The sequence below is a fragment of the Melanerpes formicivorus genome, unplaced genomic scaffold (genome assembly GCF_026170545.1).
Source record: "Melanerpes formicivorus ecotype bairdi unplaced genomic scaffold, bMelFor1.0.p_v2 SCAF_81, whole genome shotgun sequence".
Classification (NCBI taxonomy): domain Eukaryota; kingdom Metazoa; phylum Chordata; class Aves; order Piciformes; family Picidae; genus Melanerpes; species Melanerpes formicivorus.
In genome coordinates this window covers 2,089,540-2,106,374 of record NW_027142433.1, presented here as the reverse complement: position 1 = coordinate 2,106,374, position 16,835 = coordinate 2,089,540, and the positions used below count along the sequence as shown (strand labels likewise).

At 55.3% G+C, this 16,835-nt stretch overlaps 1 protein-coding gene across 1 annotated transcript in view; it reads left to right on the top strand.

Moving 5' to 3' along the window:
- Positions 1-545: 545 nt before the first annotated feature.
- WLS (Wnt ligand secretion mediator) overlaps positions 546-16,835 on the top strand; it is a 43,372-nt gene continuing 27,082 nt past the window's right edge. The window contains exon 1 of the mRNA XM_068164629.1: positions 546-724. Coding sequence (XP_068020730.1) covers positions 619-724 — 106 coding nt within the window. The 5' untranslated portion in view covers positions 546-618. The remainder of the gene's footprint in view (positions 725-16,835) is intronic.

Sequence of the window (16,835 nt, the reverse complement as noted above, 5' to 3'; positions counted from 1 at the left end):
GATTCTGTAACTGAGGGGTGAAAAGAAAAGACTTTGGGGCACGGTTTGGTGGCCACGGCGGGGCTGGGGTGATGCTTGGAGTCGATGATCTTGGAGGTCTTCCGCAGCCCCAACAATTGTTTGCTGCTGTGATTCGTGCCCCGGGTCGCTCGCTGCTGAGGCCGAGCCCCGGCGGCGCCCGCCCCGCCGCCTTCACCTGCAGCGCTGCCGCGGGCGGCTCCCCGCCGCCGGCTCCGCGGACCGGGGGCGCGCAGGCCCCAGCGCTCCCGGGGCGGGACGGGGCCGAGGCGGGGCCGGTGCCGTTGGCGGGGCCGAAGGGCCGGGGAGGGGCCGTGCCGTGCCGTCATGTGATGGCTTCCCAGCTGCTTTAAAGCAGCCACATGCACCGAGCGGCTGCCACAATCACGGCGGGGAGCGGCGCAGGGGTGGTGGGTGGGGGGGAGCGGCGCAGCGCGGAGCGGAGCAGCGCAGCGCAGCCGGCGGCTGGCCCGGCCCGGGGGCAATCAGTGCAGGGAGCCGAAGCAGGGGCGGCGGCGGTGGGTGGGTAGGGGGGGTCCGTCTGCTTGAATTATTGTTTTTTTTTGGGGTGGGGGGAATCGATTCAGCCGGCGTGAGAAGATGGCTGGGGCTATCATCGAGAACATGAGCACCAAAAAGCTCTGCATCGTCGGGGGCATCTTGTTGGTCTTCCAAGTGATCGCCTTTCTGGTGGGAGGTCTGATCGGTGAGTGCTGGAGGGGCAAACTTCTGGGTTTGTTCTTCCTCTTCTTCTCCTCCTCCTCTTCTCCTCCTGGCTCGGGTTGTTGAGCTACTTGTTACAGTATCGCTGACTCCCTCCTATGATCTCATTAGCCCTGCTTTTGTAGTTAAGAAAACACAGCTCCCTGGGCCCCTTTTGTGCCCATTGCACGCAAGGGGGGAAGGAGAGAAGAAAAAAAAGAAAGAAAGAGAAAGGGGGGAAGGAAACAAAAAAAAGTTTATACCTTTTAAAAAAACAAATTCCTTTCTCTCTGTACTTAAAGAAGGAAAAGGATCAAGGGTGTGGGGAGGGAAGGGAAAGAGAAGGGAAAAACCTCTTCAGCATGGCGACTGGCCGCGCAGGGAAAGGCTCGCATGGGAAAGTTGAAGGGGGTGGGGTGGGGGGGGATTTGTTTGGAGAAAAAGAGAAAGGGGGAAAAAAAAAAAATCCCCTTTTTTTTTTTTTCCCTTTAAACAAATTTTCTTCGCTGCTTTCCCTACCTCTGCCCCTTCCCCCCTTTCTCGGCTTCCCGAAGTGCTGCTGGAGAAAACATCAGCATTTAAAAAAATACCCCCCCCAAAAAAGAAAGCCCAAAGCCCCCAAAAAAACTAAACAAAAAAAAATATTAAATCGTAAAAAAAGGCAAGAATTAATGGGTTCTGCTCAGGGTGTCGGGGCTGGCCCTGGGGGGTGGAGGGGCTTTTTTGGGTGCTCGGTGGACCTCTCCACCCTCCCCATGCTTTTGTCCGGGGTCCTTTCTTCTTTCTCCCTCCCTTTCGGGTACCCTTAAACACCTCTCCGCCTCCCTTGCTGTGCTCCCTGCCCCCCTCCCCTCAGTGCCCACCCCTGGGGGGGCAGCCCTGACCGCCCCCCACCCTTCTCAGAAACCTTTTTGGGTGGCCCCGTTTCCCACCCGCTCCCCCCCCAGCCCCAGCCCACCCCTGCAGGCTTTTCTCGGGCAAAATCCCCCGCCTAAAAGTTGGTTTTTTTTTTTAAAGCCCATAAAATATGTGTTTATTTCTTTATTAGCCTGCAGAGAGCATTCCCAAATCCCCTGGGAAGGGCTGGTGCGGATGAAGCCTCCAGGGAGGAGCCCACAAATGGGGGAGTTGAGGTTCCCTCAGCCTTCAGGGGGGTTGGGTTTTGTCTGGAGAAGGATCCAGGGGGATGGAAGGAGGAAGATGGAGGAGAGCAGGAGTTTGGGGAAGTCCCAGGATTGATTATTTTTGTTTCCTTGATGTTTTACTAGAAAGCAGCAGCGTCCTGTGTTGGCTCCTTGTGGGGAGCACTGGAGATCTAGACATATTTTGGGAATTTCCAGTCTGGAGGTGTTCTGCGCCGTGGAGGAATTCCTGGCTCAAATCCTCCCCCCTGTTCTCCTCCCACTTCTCTCCTTCTCTTTCCCTCCTGAGGGCTCACCCAGGATTTATTCCCCTTCCTCTGGTATGTGGGGCCCTTGGGATTTGCAGTCATGGCTGTGGGCAACTGGTGTCACGTTGCTCTGAGAGGAAAATTGGTTGCACATTTTCTTAGGGAGAACAAAGTCAGACCCTTTCCACAGTGGTCTCTCAGAGGTGTTGGGGGGAAAAAAACCCACAGGGTTATGGAATTGGTTTTTTTTTTAGTTGGAGAAGTACTTTAAGAGGAGTCCAACCGTTGAGCCAGCTCTGCCAGGTCACCACTAAACCGTGGCCCTCGGCACCACATCTACACAGCTTTGAAACCCCTCCAGGGATGGAGACCACTGCCCTGGGCAGCCTCGGCAACCCTTTGGGGAGAGAAATGGTTCCTCATGTCCAACCTAAACCTCCCCTGGGGTAACTTGAGGCTGGTTCCTTTTCTCCTGTCTCCATCGACCCCCACCTGGGCACAGCCTCCTCTCAGGGAGCTGTAGAGAGCCGGAAGGTCTTGACAGCCCTTTTCTATCTCCAGCCATTCCTCAGGGAGCAGATTTGGTGTCCCTGCTGCACTTCAGTGCTTTGCATTTCTCCCTCTCTATCTCTTCTCAAGAGCTGTAGGAATCCTTCCAGTTTCCCCAAGCTTGAGTGTCCCTTGTTTCCTTGTTCCAATTCTTCATCTTCACTTCATCACAAAGGAGCTGGTGGATCAAAACCTCGTTCTTCTTGGCTGGTGGGGCTGAACCAGCACTGAATATTATTAGGATAGGCTTTCCCCCCTTCTGCTGTATTTAAAAGGAGCTGGTTACTGAACCTGGCACTGATTCATTAGGCAAAATGTCATGGCCTGTCTTGTGCAGAGTAGCCAGGCTTGGTGTCCATCTTAAAAGTAGTTTTCAAGTAGCTTTGTGCTTCCAAGACTGGAAAAGAAGGAAGTTCCTTGTGGAGAAGGAAGGTGTGGATCCCAAAGCTCTGTTTCTGTGGTCATCATGGGTTGGGTGTGACAAACAGATTTCTGTGTAGCTTTAAAGGCATTAAAAATGATGGGTTTATTCAGTTCTGGAAGTGGAAGAGCTTGGGTGCTGTTAGGTCAGGTTTCTCTCTTTAAGCCTGCAGCTGAGGAGGCTGAGGGGAGACCTCCTGGCTCTCCACAACTCCTTGAAGGGAGGTGGGAGCCAAGTGGGGGTTGGTCACTTGTTCCTAGTAAAAAGTGACCAGATGAAATGGCCTCAGGTTGCACCAGAGGAGGTTTAGGTTGGACCTCAGGAGAAACTTGGGACCCCTTTTGGTGAAGAAAACACTGGAACAGGTTGCCCAGGGAAGTAGTGGAGTCACCAGCTCTGGGGGTGTTCAAGGAATGTGTAGATGTGGCACTTTGGGAGATGCTGTAGTGGGCATGGTCCTGTTGGCTTGGCAGTTGGCATTTATCTTAGAGGTCTTTTCCAATCTTGATGGTTCTCTAGTTCTGTGATCCTGCCTAGTTCCTGTTTATCTGCTGCCAGGCACCCATGGTAGGTCCCCTGCTCCTGTCCTCAGTGGGTAGCCCAAGCTGCTCCTGGGGCTGGAACGTGGCCTAGGCAATGGGTAGGGTAGGGGCAGAGATGTGGTGCTGAGGGTTGTGGTTTGGTGGTGACATGGCAGTGCTTGGTTAACAGTTGGACTTGATGGTGTTAAAGGATCCTTCCAAACCAAAACAGTTCTACAAATCGGCTTCTGGGGGCCTGTGTGTCCCTGAAAGCTCTGAGCCAGTGGCTTGCAGCTGCTCCTGTGGACCAGAGCTGAGACCTGCAGCTCAAGGTGCTGGCTCCTTTAGCTAGTCCCTTGCGCAGGGCATTTTCTAAGGAGCTTTTGGCTAGAGATGGGTTGGTGGAGACACTCAAGATCAATCTTGATGTGGCCTTGGGCAGCCTGATCTAGTTGGAGGCATCACTGCTGACTGCAGGGAGTTGGACAAAGAGGACCCTGGAGGGTCCCTTCCAACCCAGTGCCATCTGTGTGTCTGTGGTGGCCAGTGTTGTTCTGCAGCAGGGCTGGGGGTGGGAGGTGCTGTCTCTTGAGGCATTCAAGAAACACGTGGCTATGGCACTTTGGGATGTAGTTTAGAGGTCATGGTGGCCTTAGGTTGATGGTTGGACTTGATCTTAGAGGCCTTTCCCCACTGAAACAACTGGACAGATGGACAGAGTCCCAGGGCATGAGATTGAGCACATCCAAGTGCCAAGTTCTTCACGTTGGCCACAACAACCCCAGGCAGTGCTACAGGCTGGGGTCAGAGTGGCTGAGCGCAGACAGGCAGAGAGGGACCTGGGGGGTACTGGTCAATAGTAGGCTGAACATGAGCCAGCAGTGTGCCCAGGTGGCCAAGAAGGCCAATGGCATCCTGGCCTGCAGCAGGAACAGTGTGGCCAGCAGGAGCAGGGAGGTCATTCTGCCCCTGTACACTGCACTGGTTAGGCCACACCTTGAATCTTGTGTCCAGTTCTGGGCTCCTCAGGTTAGGAAAGATGTTGAGCTGCTGGAAGGTGTCCAGAGAAGGGCAATGAGGCTGGGGAGGGGTCTGGAGCACAGCCCTGGGAGGAGAGGCTGAGGGAGCTGGGGTTGCTTAGCCTGGAGAAGAGGAGGCTCAGGGGAGACCTTCTTGCTCTCTGCAACTCCCTGCAGGGAGGTTGTAGCCAGGTGGGGGTTGGTCTCTTCTCCCAGGCAAGCAGCACCAGAACAAGAGGACACAGTCTCAAGCTGTGCCAGGGGAGGTTTAGGCTGGAGGTGAGGAAGAAATTCTTCCCAGCAAGAGAGATTGGCCACTGGGATGTGCTGCCCAGGGAGGTGGTGGAGTCTCCATCCCTGGAGGTGTTTAGGGAGAGCCTGGCTGAGGCACTTGGTGCCATGGTTGAGTTGATCAGATGGTGTTGGGTGAGAGGTTGGCCTTGCTGATCTCTGAGGTCTTTCCCAAGCTGGTTAGCTCTGTTCTGCTCAGGCTGTGTGGTTCCCCAGCAGGTGGGGAGGGAAGCAGTGCTGCTGGCTGGTCCTTGGGCTGTGGTGTGGGGCGGGCCGGGAGCCGAGGTGCCACGGAAACGGCGCTGCCGGGCTCCGGCGCACACCAAGCAAGGGCTCCGAGCCCCTGTGGTGTTTTAGTTGGATTCAGGTCTAGACAACCCAAACTCCATCCCCAGCTGGGACAGGGCTCCGGAGCTGGGGCCGCTGTGCTTTCCCTTCGGCTGCCGGTTAGGTCATGTTTCAAAACAATGACTAAGTGCTCTATTTTAACAGGTCACTCGTGGGCATCCCCAGCACACCCCTGGCAAAGGCCTGGGACCTGCTGTGACAATGGGCACAGCTCCATGGCTCTGGAGTTGGGGGCCTTTCCTGCCCCTGCTGGCTCTCTGTCTAGTTGTTGAACACTAAACTGCGTGAGACTTGCACCTGAGAAGGAACACCTGGGGAGACTTCTTTTCCTTAGACTGAGCAGCCCCAACTCTCTGTTCTCACAGCAGAGCAGCTCCAGCCCTCTGTTCCTCCTCCTGGCCCTTCTCTTGGCACCTTCCAGCACCTCCAGATCCTTCCTGGCACAGAGGCTCCAGACCTGGCCCCAGAGCTCCAGCTGTAGTCTCAGCAGAGTGGAGCAGAGGGGCAGAATCCCCTCCCTGGCCCTGCTGGCCACACTTCTCTTGCTGCAGCCCAGGCTCTGCTTGGCTCTCTGGGCTGCAAGTGCTCACTGCTGGCTCCTGCTGAGCTTCTCCTCCCCCAGCACCCCCAGGTCCTTTTCTTCAGGGCTGCTCTCCAGCCAGGCCCTGCCCAGCCTGTGTCAGTGCCTGGGATTGCCCTGACCCAGCTGCAGGACCTTGCATTTATTCATGTTGAACTTCATGTGGTTGGCTGGGGCTGAGCTCTGCAGCCTGCCCAGGTCCATCTGGATCCATAAACACAGAGCTCTGGAACAGGCCCCTTAGATTGTGGAGTCTCCTTCTCCAGTATAGGTTGGGGATGGACCTGCTGGAGAGCAGTGAAGGGATGTCCATCTTGCCTCAAGCTTTCCACTGCTCCTGGAGGCTGTAGCAAAGCTGTTGGACAGATGGACAGTGTGGAATCGGACACCAGAACTCTGTGCAGCAATATCTGTGCTTCAGAACTCCTCTCTCTGTTGTTCTGTTGTTCTTGTTGCTCCTTTAGATGAGATATTGAAAAGACAACTTCCCATAACTTGTGTGAGTTGCTTCTAAAACACCAGGGATGCATTATGAACTTGGCCAGCAAGTTGAGGGATGCTCTTTTCCTGCTCTGCTCTGCCCTGGTGAGACCACATCTGGAGACCTGAGTCCAGTTTGGGGCTCCCCAGGTCAAGAGAGACAGGGAACTACTGGAGACAGTCCAGGGGAGGCTATGAGGGTGATGAAGGGCCTGGAGCAGCTCTGAGGAGGAAAGGCTGAGAGCCCTGGGGCTGTTGAGCCTGCAGAAGAGCAGCCCCAGAGGGGAGCTGAGCAATGCTCAGCAAGAGCTAAAGGACCTGTGGGGCACAACAGGCTGGGGCCAGACTCTTCTTGGTGGTGCCCAGGGACAGCACAAGGGGCAATGGGCACGAACTGGAACCCAGGAGGTTCCACCTGAACAGGAGGAGAAAGTTGTTTGGTGTGAGGGTGCTGGAGGCCTGGAGCAGGCTGCCCAGAGAGGTTGTGGAGTCTCCTTGTGTGGAGAGCTTCCAAAGCCAGCTGGGCATTGTGCTGCTGGGCAAGCTGCTGGGGGTGCCCTGCTTGAGCAGGGTGATCCTCTGGATGCTCTCCAGAGGTCCCTTCCAAGCCCCAGCATGCTGTGAGTCTGTGGGGCCTTGTCCCAAGTCACAGATGATCTCAGTTTCAGTTCCAGGGAGCCAGCTGAAGGCAGGAGAACCTCCCTGTGGTGAAAACCCAGCCCAGGAGCAGGCACACCGACAGTGAAGTGCTGCAGCCCTGGGGCCGGTGCCCAGCTCTGCCCTTCAGAGCTTTAACTGCTTGGGAAAGTGGAGGTGTCTGCTGGGCCCAGGGGGATGGAGTTAAGAAGGTCCAGGTTCAATGCTCCCCTGCCTGGGTTTAAGATTGCCAAAGCCAGGGTTGTTTTGACTGGAGCCAGCTGCACTCTTGCTGGTGTGCCTCACCCGGGGAGATAGTGAGTCATGGGTGTGAATGGCTGAGCAGCTATCAACAATCCCACCCCATTATCTACATGTCTGCCTTGGCTCCTCAGCTCTCAGCTTCCAGCACTGCATTTTTCTTTCCTAGGATTTCATTCCCGTTTTTATTTAGGGGGGGGTGGGGAAGGCTGAGCTCTTCAGATTGCCTCCTCTCAAAAGAGTCCTAAGCTAGGTGGATGCAGCCTGCTCTAGGGCTGCAGGACAAAGCCCATTTTCATCCTTGCCTGATTAGCTTTCATCCCTGGCCTCTCCAGAAGGTGGTCAGAGCTGTGCTGAATAGGTCAGTGCTGCTCTGTGGACATGAATGCCAATAAACTCCTCTATAGACACATTCCTTCAGAGCTGCAGCCTTGGCAGAAGCTCTAGGAGCTGGTGGAGGACAAAAGAAAAGCCAGCAGACACGAAAGGTCATCTCTATTTAGTTCAGGTCTGCTCAATCCCTCTGTTTGAAGAGCTGTAACTGTAGCTGAATGGGCAAATGTGGTGGGAATTGAGGGTTCCCAGGCAGAAGTGGCCATGCTGGGGGCCTGGGGAGCAGGCAGGGAGGCTGTAAATCCTCCAGAGTGCTGGGGCTTTGCTTCTCTTGCATTGCATCACTTCCAGACTACAGTTAGGGGAGGTGCAGAGATTCATAGAATGGTTTGGGTTGGAAGGGACCTTTGAGATCACCTGGGTCCAACTCCTCTGCCATGGGCAGGGACACCTTCCACTAGCCCAGGTTGCTCAAGGCCTCATCCAGCCTGGACTTGAACACCTCCAGGGAGGGGGCAGCCACAACCTTCCCAGGCAGCCTTTTCCCATGTCTCAGCACCCTCCCTCTGAAGAATGCATCAGGGAAACTCTGCTGTGTAGTTTACATGGAGAGGATGGTCCTCTTGATGTTCCTCCTGGTCTCTTCTGACAAGAAGGAGGTGATGGGATAAGAGGCAACTGCCTCAAGCTCTCTGCAGCTCACATAGAGTGGTAGGGGTTGGAAGGGACCTCTGGAGGTTGAATCCAATCCCCCTGCCAAGGCAGGTTCACCTAGAGAAAGTCTCACAGGAACACTTCAAGCAAGCTGAATGTCTCCAGAGATGGAGACTCCACCTCTCTGGGCCTTGAAAGGAGGTTGGAGCCAGGATGAGAGGAAGCAGCCTCAAGTTGCCCCAGGGGAGGTTTAGGTTGGGCATGAGTGATAACTTCTTCCTGACTCAGGCTGCCCAGGGCAGTGGTGGAGTCCCCATCCCTGGAGGGGTTTGAGAGCAGCAGAGATGTGGCCTTGAGGGACAGGGTTTAGTGGTGACCTGGCAGTGCTGGGGTAACAGCTAGCCACAGCTCAAACCTGTGTTATTTCCATCCTAAATGATTCTGGATTCCTTGATTGATCCTAACTATAGCCGTGCTTGGTGTTGAACATGACCTAAGCCCTTAGAGGCAGTAGCTGTGCTGCCTCTGTGCCTGCAATGAGCATTACACAGGAAGCCTTCTCCTGAGTGAATAACACTGATGGCCTTTGAAGTCAAGTTACAACTCTCTGATAGCCTGGGAAAGCCTTTGAAGGCCCCGAGGTGCCCATCAGCCCCAGGCCAGGCAGGGGAAGGGCCCCAGGATCCGCTCCCTGCCATTGACATGCAGATGGCATTCTTTCCCTGTCTGAGCGCTGGGAGGTGGTTTGTTATCTGCAGCCCGGGGGCTTGCAGCCTGGCCTCCTGGGGGGGAAAAGCTGCTGGAGCAGAGCTCTTTGCAGGGATTTGTTATCTGGGCTGGGTGAGGCAGGAAGTGGGACTCATCAGAGTGGCAAATGGACAGAGGAGAGCTTGGCACGGCTCAGGCTCTGTGGCACTCTGCAAACCGGAGCCTACCTTGGGGCTTCTGCTTTCCAAGGCAGATTTTCAGCCTCTTTTCCATGCTGCTTCTGCTCTCTACATTTGGTTCTGGCTGCTGTGCATAGATTGATAGGCAGAGGCAGGGACACCTTCCACTAGACCAGGTTGCTCAAGGCCTCATCCAGCCTGGCCTCAGCACCACACCTATGCTGCACTGAAACCCCTCCAGGGATGGGGACTCCCCCACTGCCCTGGGCAGCCTGGACCAGGCCTTGACAGGTATTTTGGGGAAGGAGTTTTCTCCTGTCCCACCTAAGCCTCCCCTGGTGCATCTGGAGGCTGTCTCCTCTTGCCCTATCAAACTGAGAGGGTATTTTGTACTCCCCTGGAGCGGCCATAGCGAGCAGCCAGCTCAAAGCCACAACGTGGAAGAGCAAACCTGGAGCAAAAAGCCAGCTCCACACGAATGCACACACATCTCTCTAGCTGCTGTGTGGTTCTAGGAAGCCTAGACATTCCTCCAAAGCCCAGAAATTCCTCCAGACCACAGCTGACCCTTCTCCTGGCTGGAGTGCTTGGTTGGGGACCTTCAAATCCCAGCAGCTCACTTCCCACCACAGTGTGCTAAGCTGGTTGGTTAGAGTTTGGCAGAGATCTGGGCTGCCCATCTGTGCCACCAAATATCACCTTCCAAGCAGCTGTGCTCTGAAGTGGGCAGGACTCCCACTGCCCTTCCAAACACGGGGGAGAAGCCAATGCTGTCATTAGAGGAGGCACATGGACAGCCTGCTCCTGGCTTGCTCTCCACATCCAGAGCAGAAGAGTTGGATGTAGAATGCAGCTTGGATCAGGACTCTCCCAAACTGGGCTCTTCTGGCTTGGGCAGCTTCACTTTTATGGTCTGAAGCAGGAAAGATCAAGAAACCTCTAGTACAGGAAAATATCATGGAGATGGCAACAGGGCTTTCCATCTGTGACAGCTTGGCTGGTGACTGCTGCTGTAAGGAAGGGTGGAACTGCTGTCCTGGGCTTTCAAAGGACTATGGTCTTGAGAAAGCTTGGACTCAAAGGCTAGGAAAGAAATCCCTTCCCTAATGGGAATAAATTCTCCTCCCCTGCTCTTCTTTCTCTGCCCTGGTGAGGCCACAGCTGGAGTCCTGGGTCCAGTTCTGGGCTCCCCAGGTCAAGAGAGACAGGGAACTGCTGGAGAGAGTCCAGTAAAGGGCTATAAAAAATGCTAAGGGACCTGGAGCTTCTCTGTGGGGAGGAAAGGCTGAGAGCCCTGGGGCTGAGAGCCTGCAGAAGAGCAGCCCCAGAGGGGAGCTGAGCAATGCTCAGCAAGAGCTAAAGGAGCTGTGGGGGGCAAGAGGCTGGGGCCAGGCTCTGCTCAGTGGTGCCCAGGGGCATCACAAGGGGCAGTGAGCAGAAAGTGGAACCCAGGAGGTTCCACCTGAAGAGGAGGAGAAACTTGTTTGTTGTGAGGGTGCTGGAGGCCTGGAGCAGGCTGCCCAGAGAGGTTGTGGAGTCTCCTGGTGTGCAGAGCTTCCAAAGCCAGCTGGGCATTGTGCTGCTGGGCAAGCTGCTGTGGGTGCCCTGCTCTAGGAGTTGTCTTGGACTGGATGATCTCCAGAGGCCCTCCTTTGAACCCCACCATGCTGGGGTCCCAGTCTGCAGTGTGGGTTTGGGGGGGCCTTGTTTTGGATGAATTTGGTGGTTCAAATGCAGAAGCACTCTGCATGTGGAAGCTGCTTTCATGTTGTGAAGTGGGAACTGGTAATAAAAATAGGGTAATTTCAAGACTGTCTTAGTGGTTGCTCAATGAACTTGGTAGCATCAGCTTCAGGGAAGAGAGAGGTGGAGAACTTCCATGCTGCAGCTGCTACATGACTATACTGAGGCTTTATGATGTCGTCAGGGCTGGAAGGGAGCTCAAGGCTCAACCAGCTCCAACCCCCTGCCATGGCCAGGGACACCTCACACCACAGCAGGTTGCTCACAGCCACCTCCAGCCTGGCTGCAAACACCTCCAGGCAGGAGGCTTCCACCACCTCCCTGGGCAACCTGTGCCAGGCTCTCACCACCCTCCTGGGCAACAACTTCTTCCTCACAGCCAATCTCAATCTCCCCATTTCTAGTTTTGCTCCATCCCCCCCAGTCCTATCCCTCCCTCACACCCTCACAAGTCCCTCCCCAGCTTTCTTGGAGCCCCCTGCAGATCCTGGAAGGCCACAATGAGGTCTCCTGGGAGCCTTCTCCTCTCCAGCCTGCACAACCCCAACTCCCTCAGTCTGTGCTCACAGCAGAGCAGCTCCAGCCCTCTAATCAGCCCTCTGATGGCCGGACTCGATGATCTGAAAGATCTTTTCCAAGTGAGCCGGTTGTGTGATTCTCCAGTTGGGAAAACCCCGGCCTGTCTGCTGATAAATTAGCTTGTTTATTCCTCCCCTGCTGCTGGCCGGTGTAATGAAGCAGAAGAGCATTGTGTGTGCTCGTTGGGTAGTGATGGCTCTGCGCAGAAGGGGGTAATTGAGTAGAAAAGCAGAATGCTCCTGGTGCCTGGGAGCAGTTAACACCCAGCCAGGTCGGGGGATTGAAGCTCTAATCAATGTGGACACAATGCAATTGAGAGCTTCTAAAGGGCTTGTTGATGGTGCCCAGAGCAGGGGTCAGTAGTTAATTGGCGATGCTGTGGGTGCTGGAACAGGTCCAGAGAAGGGCAACAAGGCTGGGGAGGGGTCTGGGGCACAGCCTTGGGAGGAGAGGCTGAGGGAGCTGGGGTTGCTTAGGCTGGAGAAGAGGAGGCTCAGGGGAGACCTTCTTGCTGTCTACAACTACCTGAAGGGAGGTTGTAGCCAGGAGGGGGTTGGTCTCTTCTCCCAGGCACCCAGCACCAGAACAAGAGGACACAGTCTCAAGCTGTGCCAGGGGAGGTTCAGGCTGGAGGTGATAGAGGAGATGGGATGTCTCAAGGGCCAGGACAGCTGAAACCAAAGAAAACCTGCTTATTGCTGTGGTAGATGTTGGTGTTGCTGGCTTTACACCCATCACAGAATCCCAGCATGGTTGGGGCAGGGAGGGACCTCTGGATCTCATCCACTCCAACCCCCTGCTAAAGCAGGGCACCCCCAGCAGCTTGCCCAGCAGCACAATGCCCAGGGGGAGTTGGAAGCTCTTCAGAGGAGGAGACTTTTCTCTGTGATGCTGTGGAACATGGTGCAGTGCTGAGTTAAGTTGGCCTCAATGACCTTCAGGTGTTGTCCAAGCAAAACAGTTGGGTGATTGTAACCTGCAAGAGAGCTGAGCTGTTTGAAAGGCCATCACAAACCCTCTCTGGGAGGTGGTGCCCACTCTGCTGAAGGCACCTGGCTCTCCAGGGGGCTTGCTGGCTAAAAGGAGCCCCACTTCCTTGGCAAGAAACAGGAGGAACTGCTGTGACCCCTGCAATTTAGGATGCCCCTGGGCCTTTTGCAGTGAGCCCAGCACCTCCAAAGCCTCTGCTGAAGATGCAGTGGGTAGCTTCCTCGTTCCCCAACAGCATATGGGCCAGCTGGTGCCTGCAGACCTTGCAGACAAATGTGCTTGTAGCCAGTGCCAGGGGGGTTGGAGCTAGCTGATCTCCAAGGTCCCTTCCAACCCATTTTTTTATGCAAACAAGCTTCAAAGAGTGTTTACTTTCTTCCCTCCCAAAACTAGTGTGGAAACCACAACAGAAGGGTTCCTCAGACTGTTGGCTTTATCTTCATGTCTGCTTTTGCCTGGCTTTTGCAGATGGTTTTGTCAGGGCTGGTGCTGTGAGAGCTAAGGAGAGCCCTGGTGGTGACCACCACCCCCTGCCTGCTTCCCAGGGGTGCAGGCATGCTGGCTCCTTGGGAGATGGTGGCTGTTGCTCAGGAAGGGTTTGCTGTCAATCATCCTGGCTGCTTAACTTGGCTGGGGGAAGTTCTTTCTCTTAAGTGTGGAGGTTGGAGATGGCCAACAACAGCTCCAGCAGGCTTGTGCTGTTGGGCATCCAGCACTGCAGGAGTGGAAACACCTGGGGTGAGGGCTCTCTGTCTGATACCTGCTCACAAAGTCCCAGCACAGTGGGGGTTGGATGGGACCTTAAACACTGGCTAGTTCCAACCCCCCTGATCACAATGCCCAGCTGGGTTTGCAGTCTCTCCACACAAGGAGACTCCACAAGCTCTCTGGGCAGCCTGCTCCAGGCCTCCAGCACCCTCACACCAAGGAAGTTTCTCCTCCTGTTCAGATGGAACCTCCTGGGTTCCAGTTTGTGCCCACTGCCCCTTGTGCTGTCCCTGGGCATGCTGAAGGGAGTCTGCCCCTATTGTCTTGCCCCCCACAGCTCCTTTAGCTCTTGCTGAGCATTGCTCAGCTCCCCTCTGGGGCTGCTCCTCTGCAGGCTCAACAGCCCCAGGGCTCTCAGCCTTTCCTTCTCACAGGGATGCTGCAGGCCCTTCATCATCCTCATAGCCTCCCCTGGACTTTCTCCAGTAGTTTCCTGTCTCTCTTCACCTGGGGGAGCCCAGAACTGGACCTTGTACTCCAGATGAGGCCTTGCTAGGGCAGGAAACCCTCCCTTGTCCTGCTGTTCACACTCTTCACCCACCTGCTCATAGCCCCTGGAGCTCCTGAGCTTTCAGGCCTGCCTCCTGGAGAATCCCCCTCCAAGCAGCTTCTGCAGCCTCCTTCTGCTCTTTGGTCACCCTCCAAACAATAACTGCAGCAGTGCAGAGCTGCTCTCTGCCATGAGCTGGCTGGCCTGGGGCTTATCCCCTGTTTTATGCCCAAATGGCTCTTTAATGTACTGGAATGTGTTGCCCAGGGATGTGTTAGAGGCCCTGTCCTTGGAGACATTCAAGATCAGACTCGATGTGGCCCTGGGCTGCCTGATCTAGTCGGAGGAGTCACTGCTGACTGCAGTGGAGTTGGACAGGATGACCTTTGAGGGTTCCTTCCACCCCAGTGCCATCTGTGAATCTGTGGAAGAGGGCAGATTGGGACTGGAGATTAGGAAGAAATTCTTTGCAGTGAGGGTGGTGAGACACTGGCACAGGCTGCCCAGGGAGGCTGTGGATGCCCCCTCCCTGGAGGTGTCCATGGTCATGTTGGATGAGGCTGTGAGCAAACGGATCTGGTGGAAGGTGTCCTTGCCCATGGCAGGGGAGGTTGGACTTAGATGAGCTTTAAGATCTCTTCCAACCCAAACCACTTGATGATGCTGATGCTTCCCAGGCTGCCACCTCTCCCTCCACGCCTCAGGCATCCCCCAGCCCAGAGGCAGGGGGGCTGAGGGCAGCCTGCTTGGCACCGCTTCTCGCCGGCGCTCCCTGGGTGCTGGCTTTGTTTTGCATAGCACTTTGTAATGCTGTGAGCTGGCTTGGCTGCAGTTTCCCCGGGCTTTGGAGTTGTTGGGTTGCTTTTTTCCCTTTCCACATGGTTCAGCACACACTAGAATGTCATGGGATGGGAGCCAGAGCAGTAATGGAAGCCAAGCGACAGCACTTGTTTGGTGCGAGGTTCCCGACGAGGAACGTATCGCAGTTGTCTCTGGCTCCTCCAAGATGGAACTTTGGCAGGGGAAGGGGGGGGTGGGGTGTTTGAAGTGGGGGTGCCAAGGATTTAAAATCATAATCAGCTGGTGATGAAAACATGGATTTGTGGCTGTAATGAGTTGCACCAAAGCACAAAACACTTGTCTGCTCTCTAGAAGTAACAGTGTCTCTGAAGTCAGGAATGCTTGCTTGGAGATGGTCTGACAGAGCTGAAATGCTTGGAGAGCTTGGCCTGAAGGTTCTGCTTCTTCCACAGCAATACTCACTCCTGATAACCACTTCCAGCTGCATAGCCACTTCCAGCTGCAGCTCCAGGCTGGACAGTGAGGCAGGAGAAAGGAGACTCAGACTGTTCTATGTGCTTACAGAATCAAATAGAATCCCATGGTGGGCTTGGAAGGGACCTCTGGAGATCATCCAGTCCAACCCCCCTGCTAAAGCAGGGGCACCCACACAGCAGCTTGGTCTGGATCACAATGGCCAGGGGGGCTGGAAACTCTCCACACAAGGAGACTCCACAACCTCTCTGGGCAGCCTGCTCCAGGCCTCCAGCACCCTCACACTAAACAAGTTTCTCCTGTTCAGATGGAACCTCCTGGGTTCCAGTTTGTGCCCCTTGTCCTGTCATTGGGCACCACTGAGGGGAGTCTGCCCCTATTGTCTTGCCTCACACAGCTCCTTTAGCTCTTGCTGAGCATTGCTCAGCTCCCCTCTGGGGCTGCTCTTCTGCAGGCTCAACAGGCCCAGGGCTCTCAGCCTTTCCTCCTCACAGAGATGCTGCAGGCCCTTCCTCATTCTCATAGCCTCCCCTGGACTCTCTGCAGTAGTTTCCTGTCTCTCTTGAACAGGGGAGGCCAAAGTGAGACCAGTATTGCAGATGTGGTCTCAGTGGGGCAGAGCCGAGGGGGAGGAGAACCTCCCTTGACCTTCTGCCCACACTCCTCTTCATGCAGCGCAGGGGACCCTTGTCCTTCCTGGCTACCAGCAGACCATTGTTCTGTGATCCTGGACTTGCAGCTAGATTATTTTGTGTGTGTGTGTGTGGAATGCTTGTTTTTCATTTTCATTGTTTCTTCCTTGTCCTTTGTGGTGCTGCTCTACTTCAGGAGCTTTCAGTGGGTCTCGGTTTGGGTTGCGCCAAGGCTGCCGCTCTGGGATGCTTTTTGGTCTTGGCTGTGGGCTGCCAGCAAGAGCAGGAAGGAATCTGGGAATCTTCCTGCTGAAGCAAATCCCTTTCAGCCCAGCCCACCCCTCCTGCTGGCGTCACTGCTGCTTTTGGAGCTGGAAGACACCGAGCTGCTGTCAAAAAAACCAGCTGAAGAAATGCAGTTTCTAAACAACTGCTCTTGAATCACTTCCTCCCGGGCCCTGCCTTTGAGTCATCCCTGCCCTGCCTGCAGGAAGGAGCCTGGATGTCATCCCTCTGTGACGAGGTGCCACAGTAGGGAAGATGCTCCACGGGGTTCCTGGCTGGCAGCCCAAAAAGCAGGAGAGCTGCTGTTCATCCAGCTGAGGAGGGCAGCCAGGGCTGAATCATCCGGGTGTAGCGTGTGTGCCTGGCGCTGCCTTCTGCTGGGGAGCCCAGAGCTCGCCTGCCTCGGCCCTGGGGTGGGTGTTGCTCGGCTGGGGATTGTTTTTCTCCTTGAAATACCTGGGAGTTTGTAGATAAGGGATGAGTGCCTGCTGCTGGAGTTGTTTTGGTGGGTTGTGAGCTCTCCTGGAAGTCTTGGAGCAGCTGTGAGAATGAGGATGGTGACGATGCAGGAACAGCCTTCTGCCAGAGCCCGCAGGCTGGCCTGCCGGCTCCTCATTTTATATGGCCAGAGAATCCCAGCGTGGTGGGGCTGGAAGTGACCTCTGGAGTACATCCAGTCCACCTTCCCCTGCTAAAACAGTTGTACCCATAGCAGCTTGCCCAGGAGCACAATGCCCAGCTGGGGTTGGAAGCTCTCCAGACAGGGATACTCCACAACCTCTCTGGACAGCCTGCTCCAGGCCTCCAGTACCCTCACAACAAAGAAGTTTCTTCTCCTGTCCTGATGAAACCTCCTGGGTTCTACTTTGTGTTCTTTGTCCTGATGCTGAGCACCACTGGAAAGAAAGAGGGCACAAGAGGATGGGGTCAGAACCACTGGCAAGAGTCTGGCCCCATCCTCTTGCTCCCCACAGGTCCTTTAG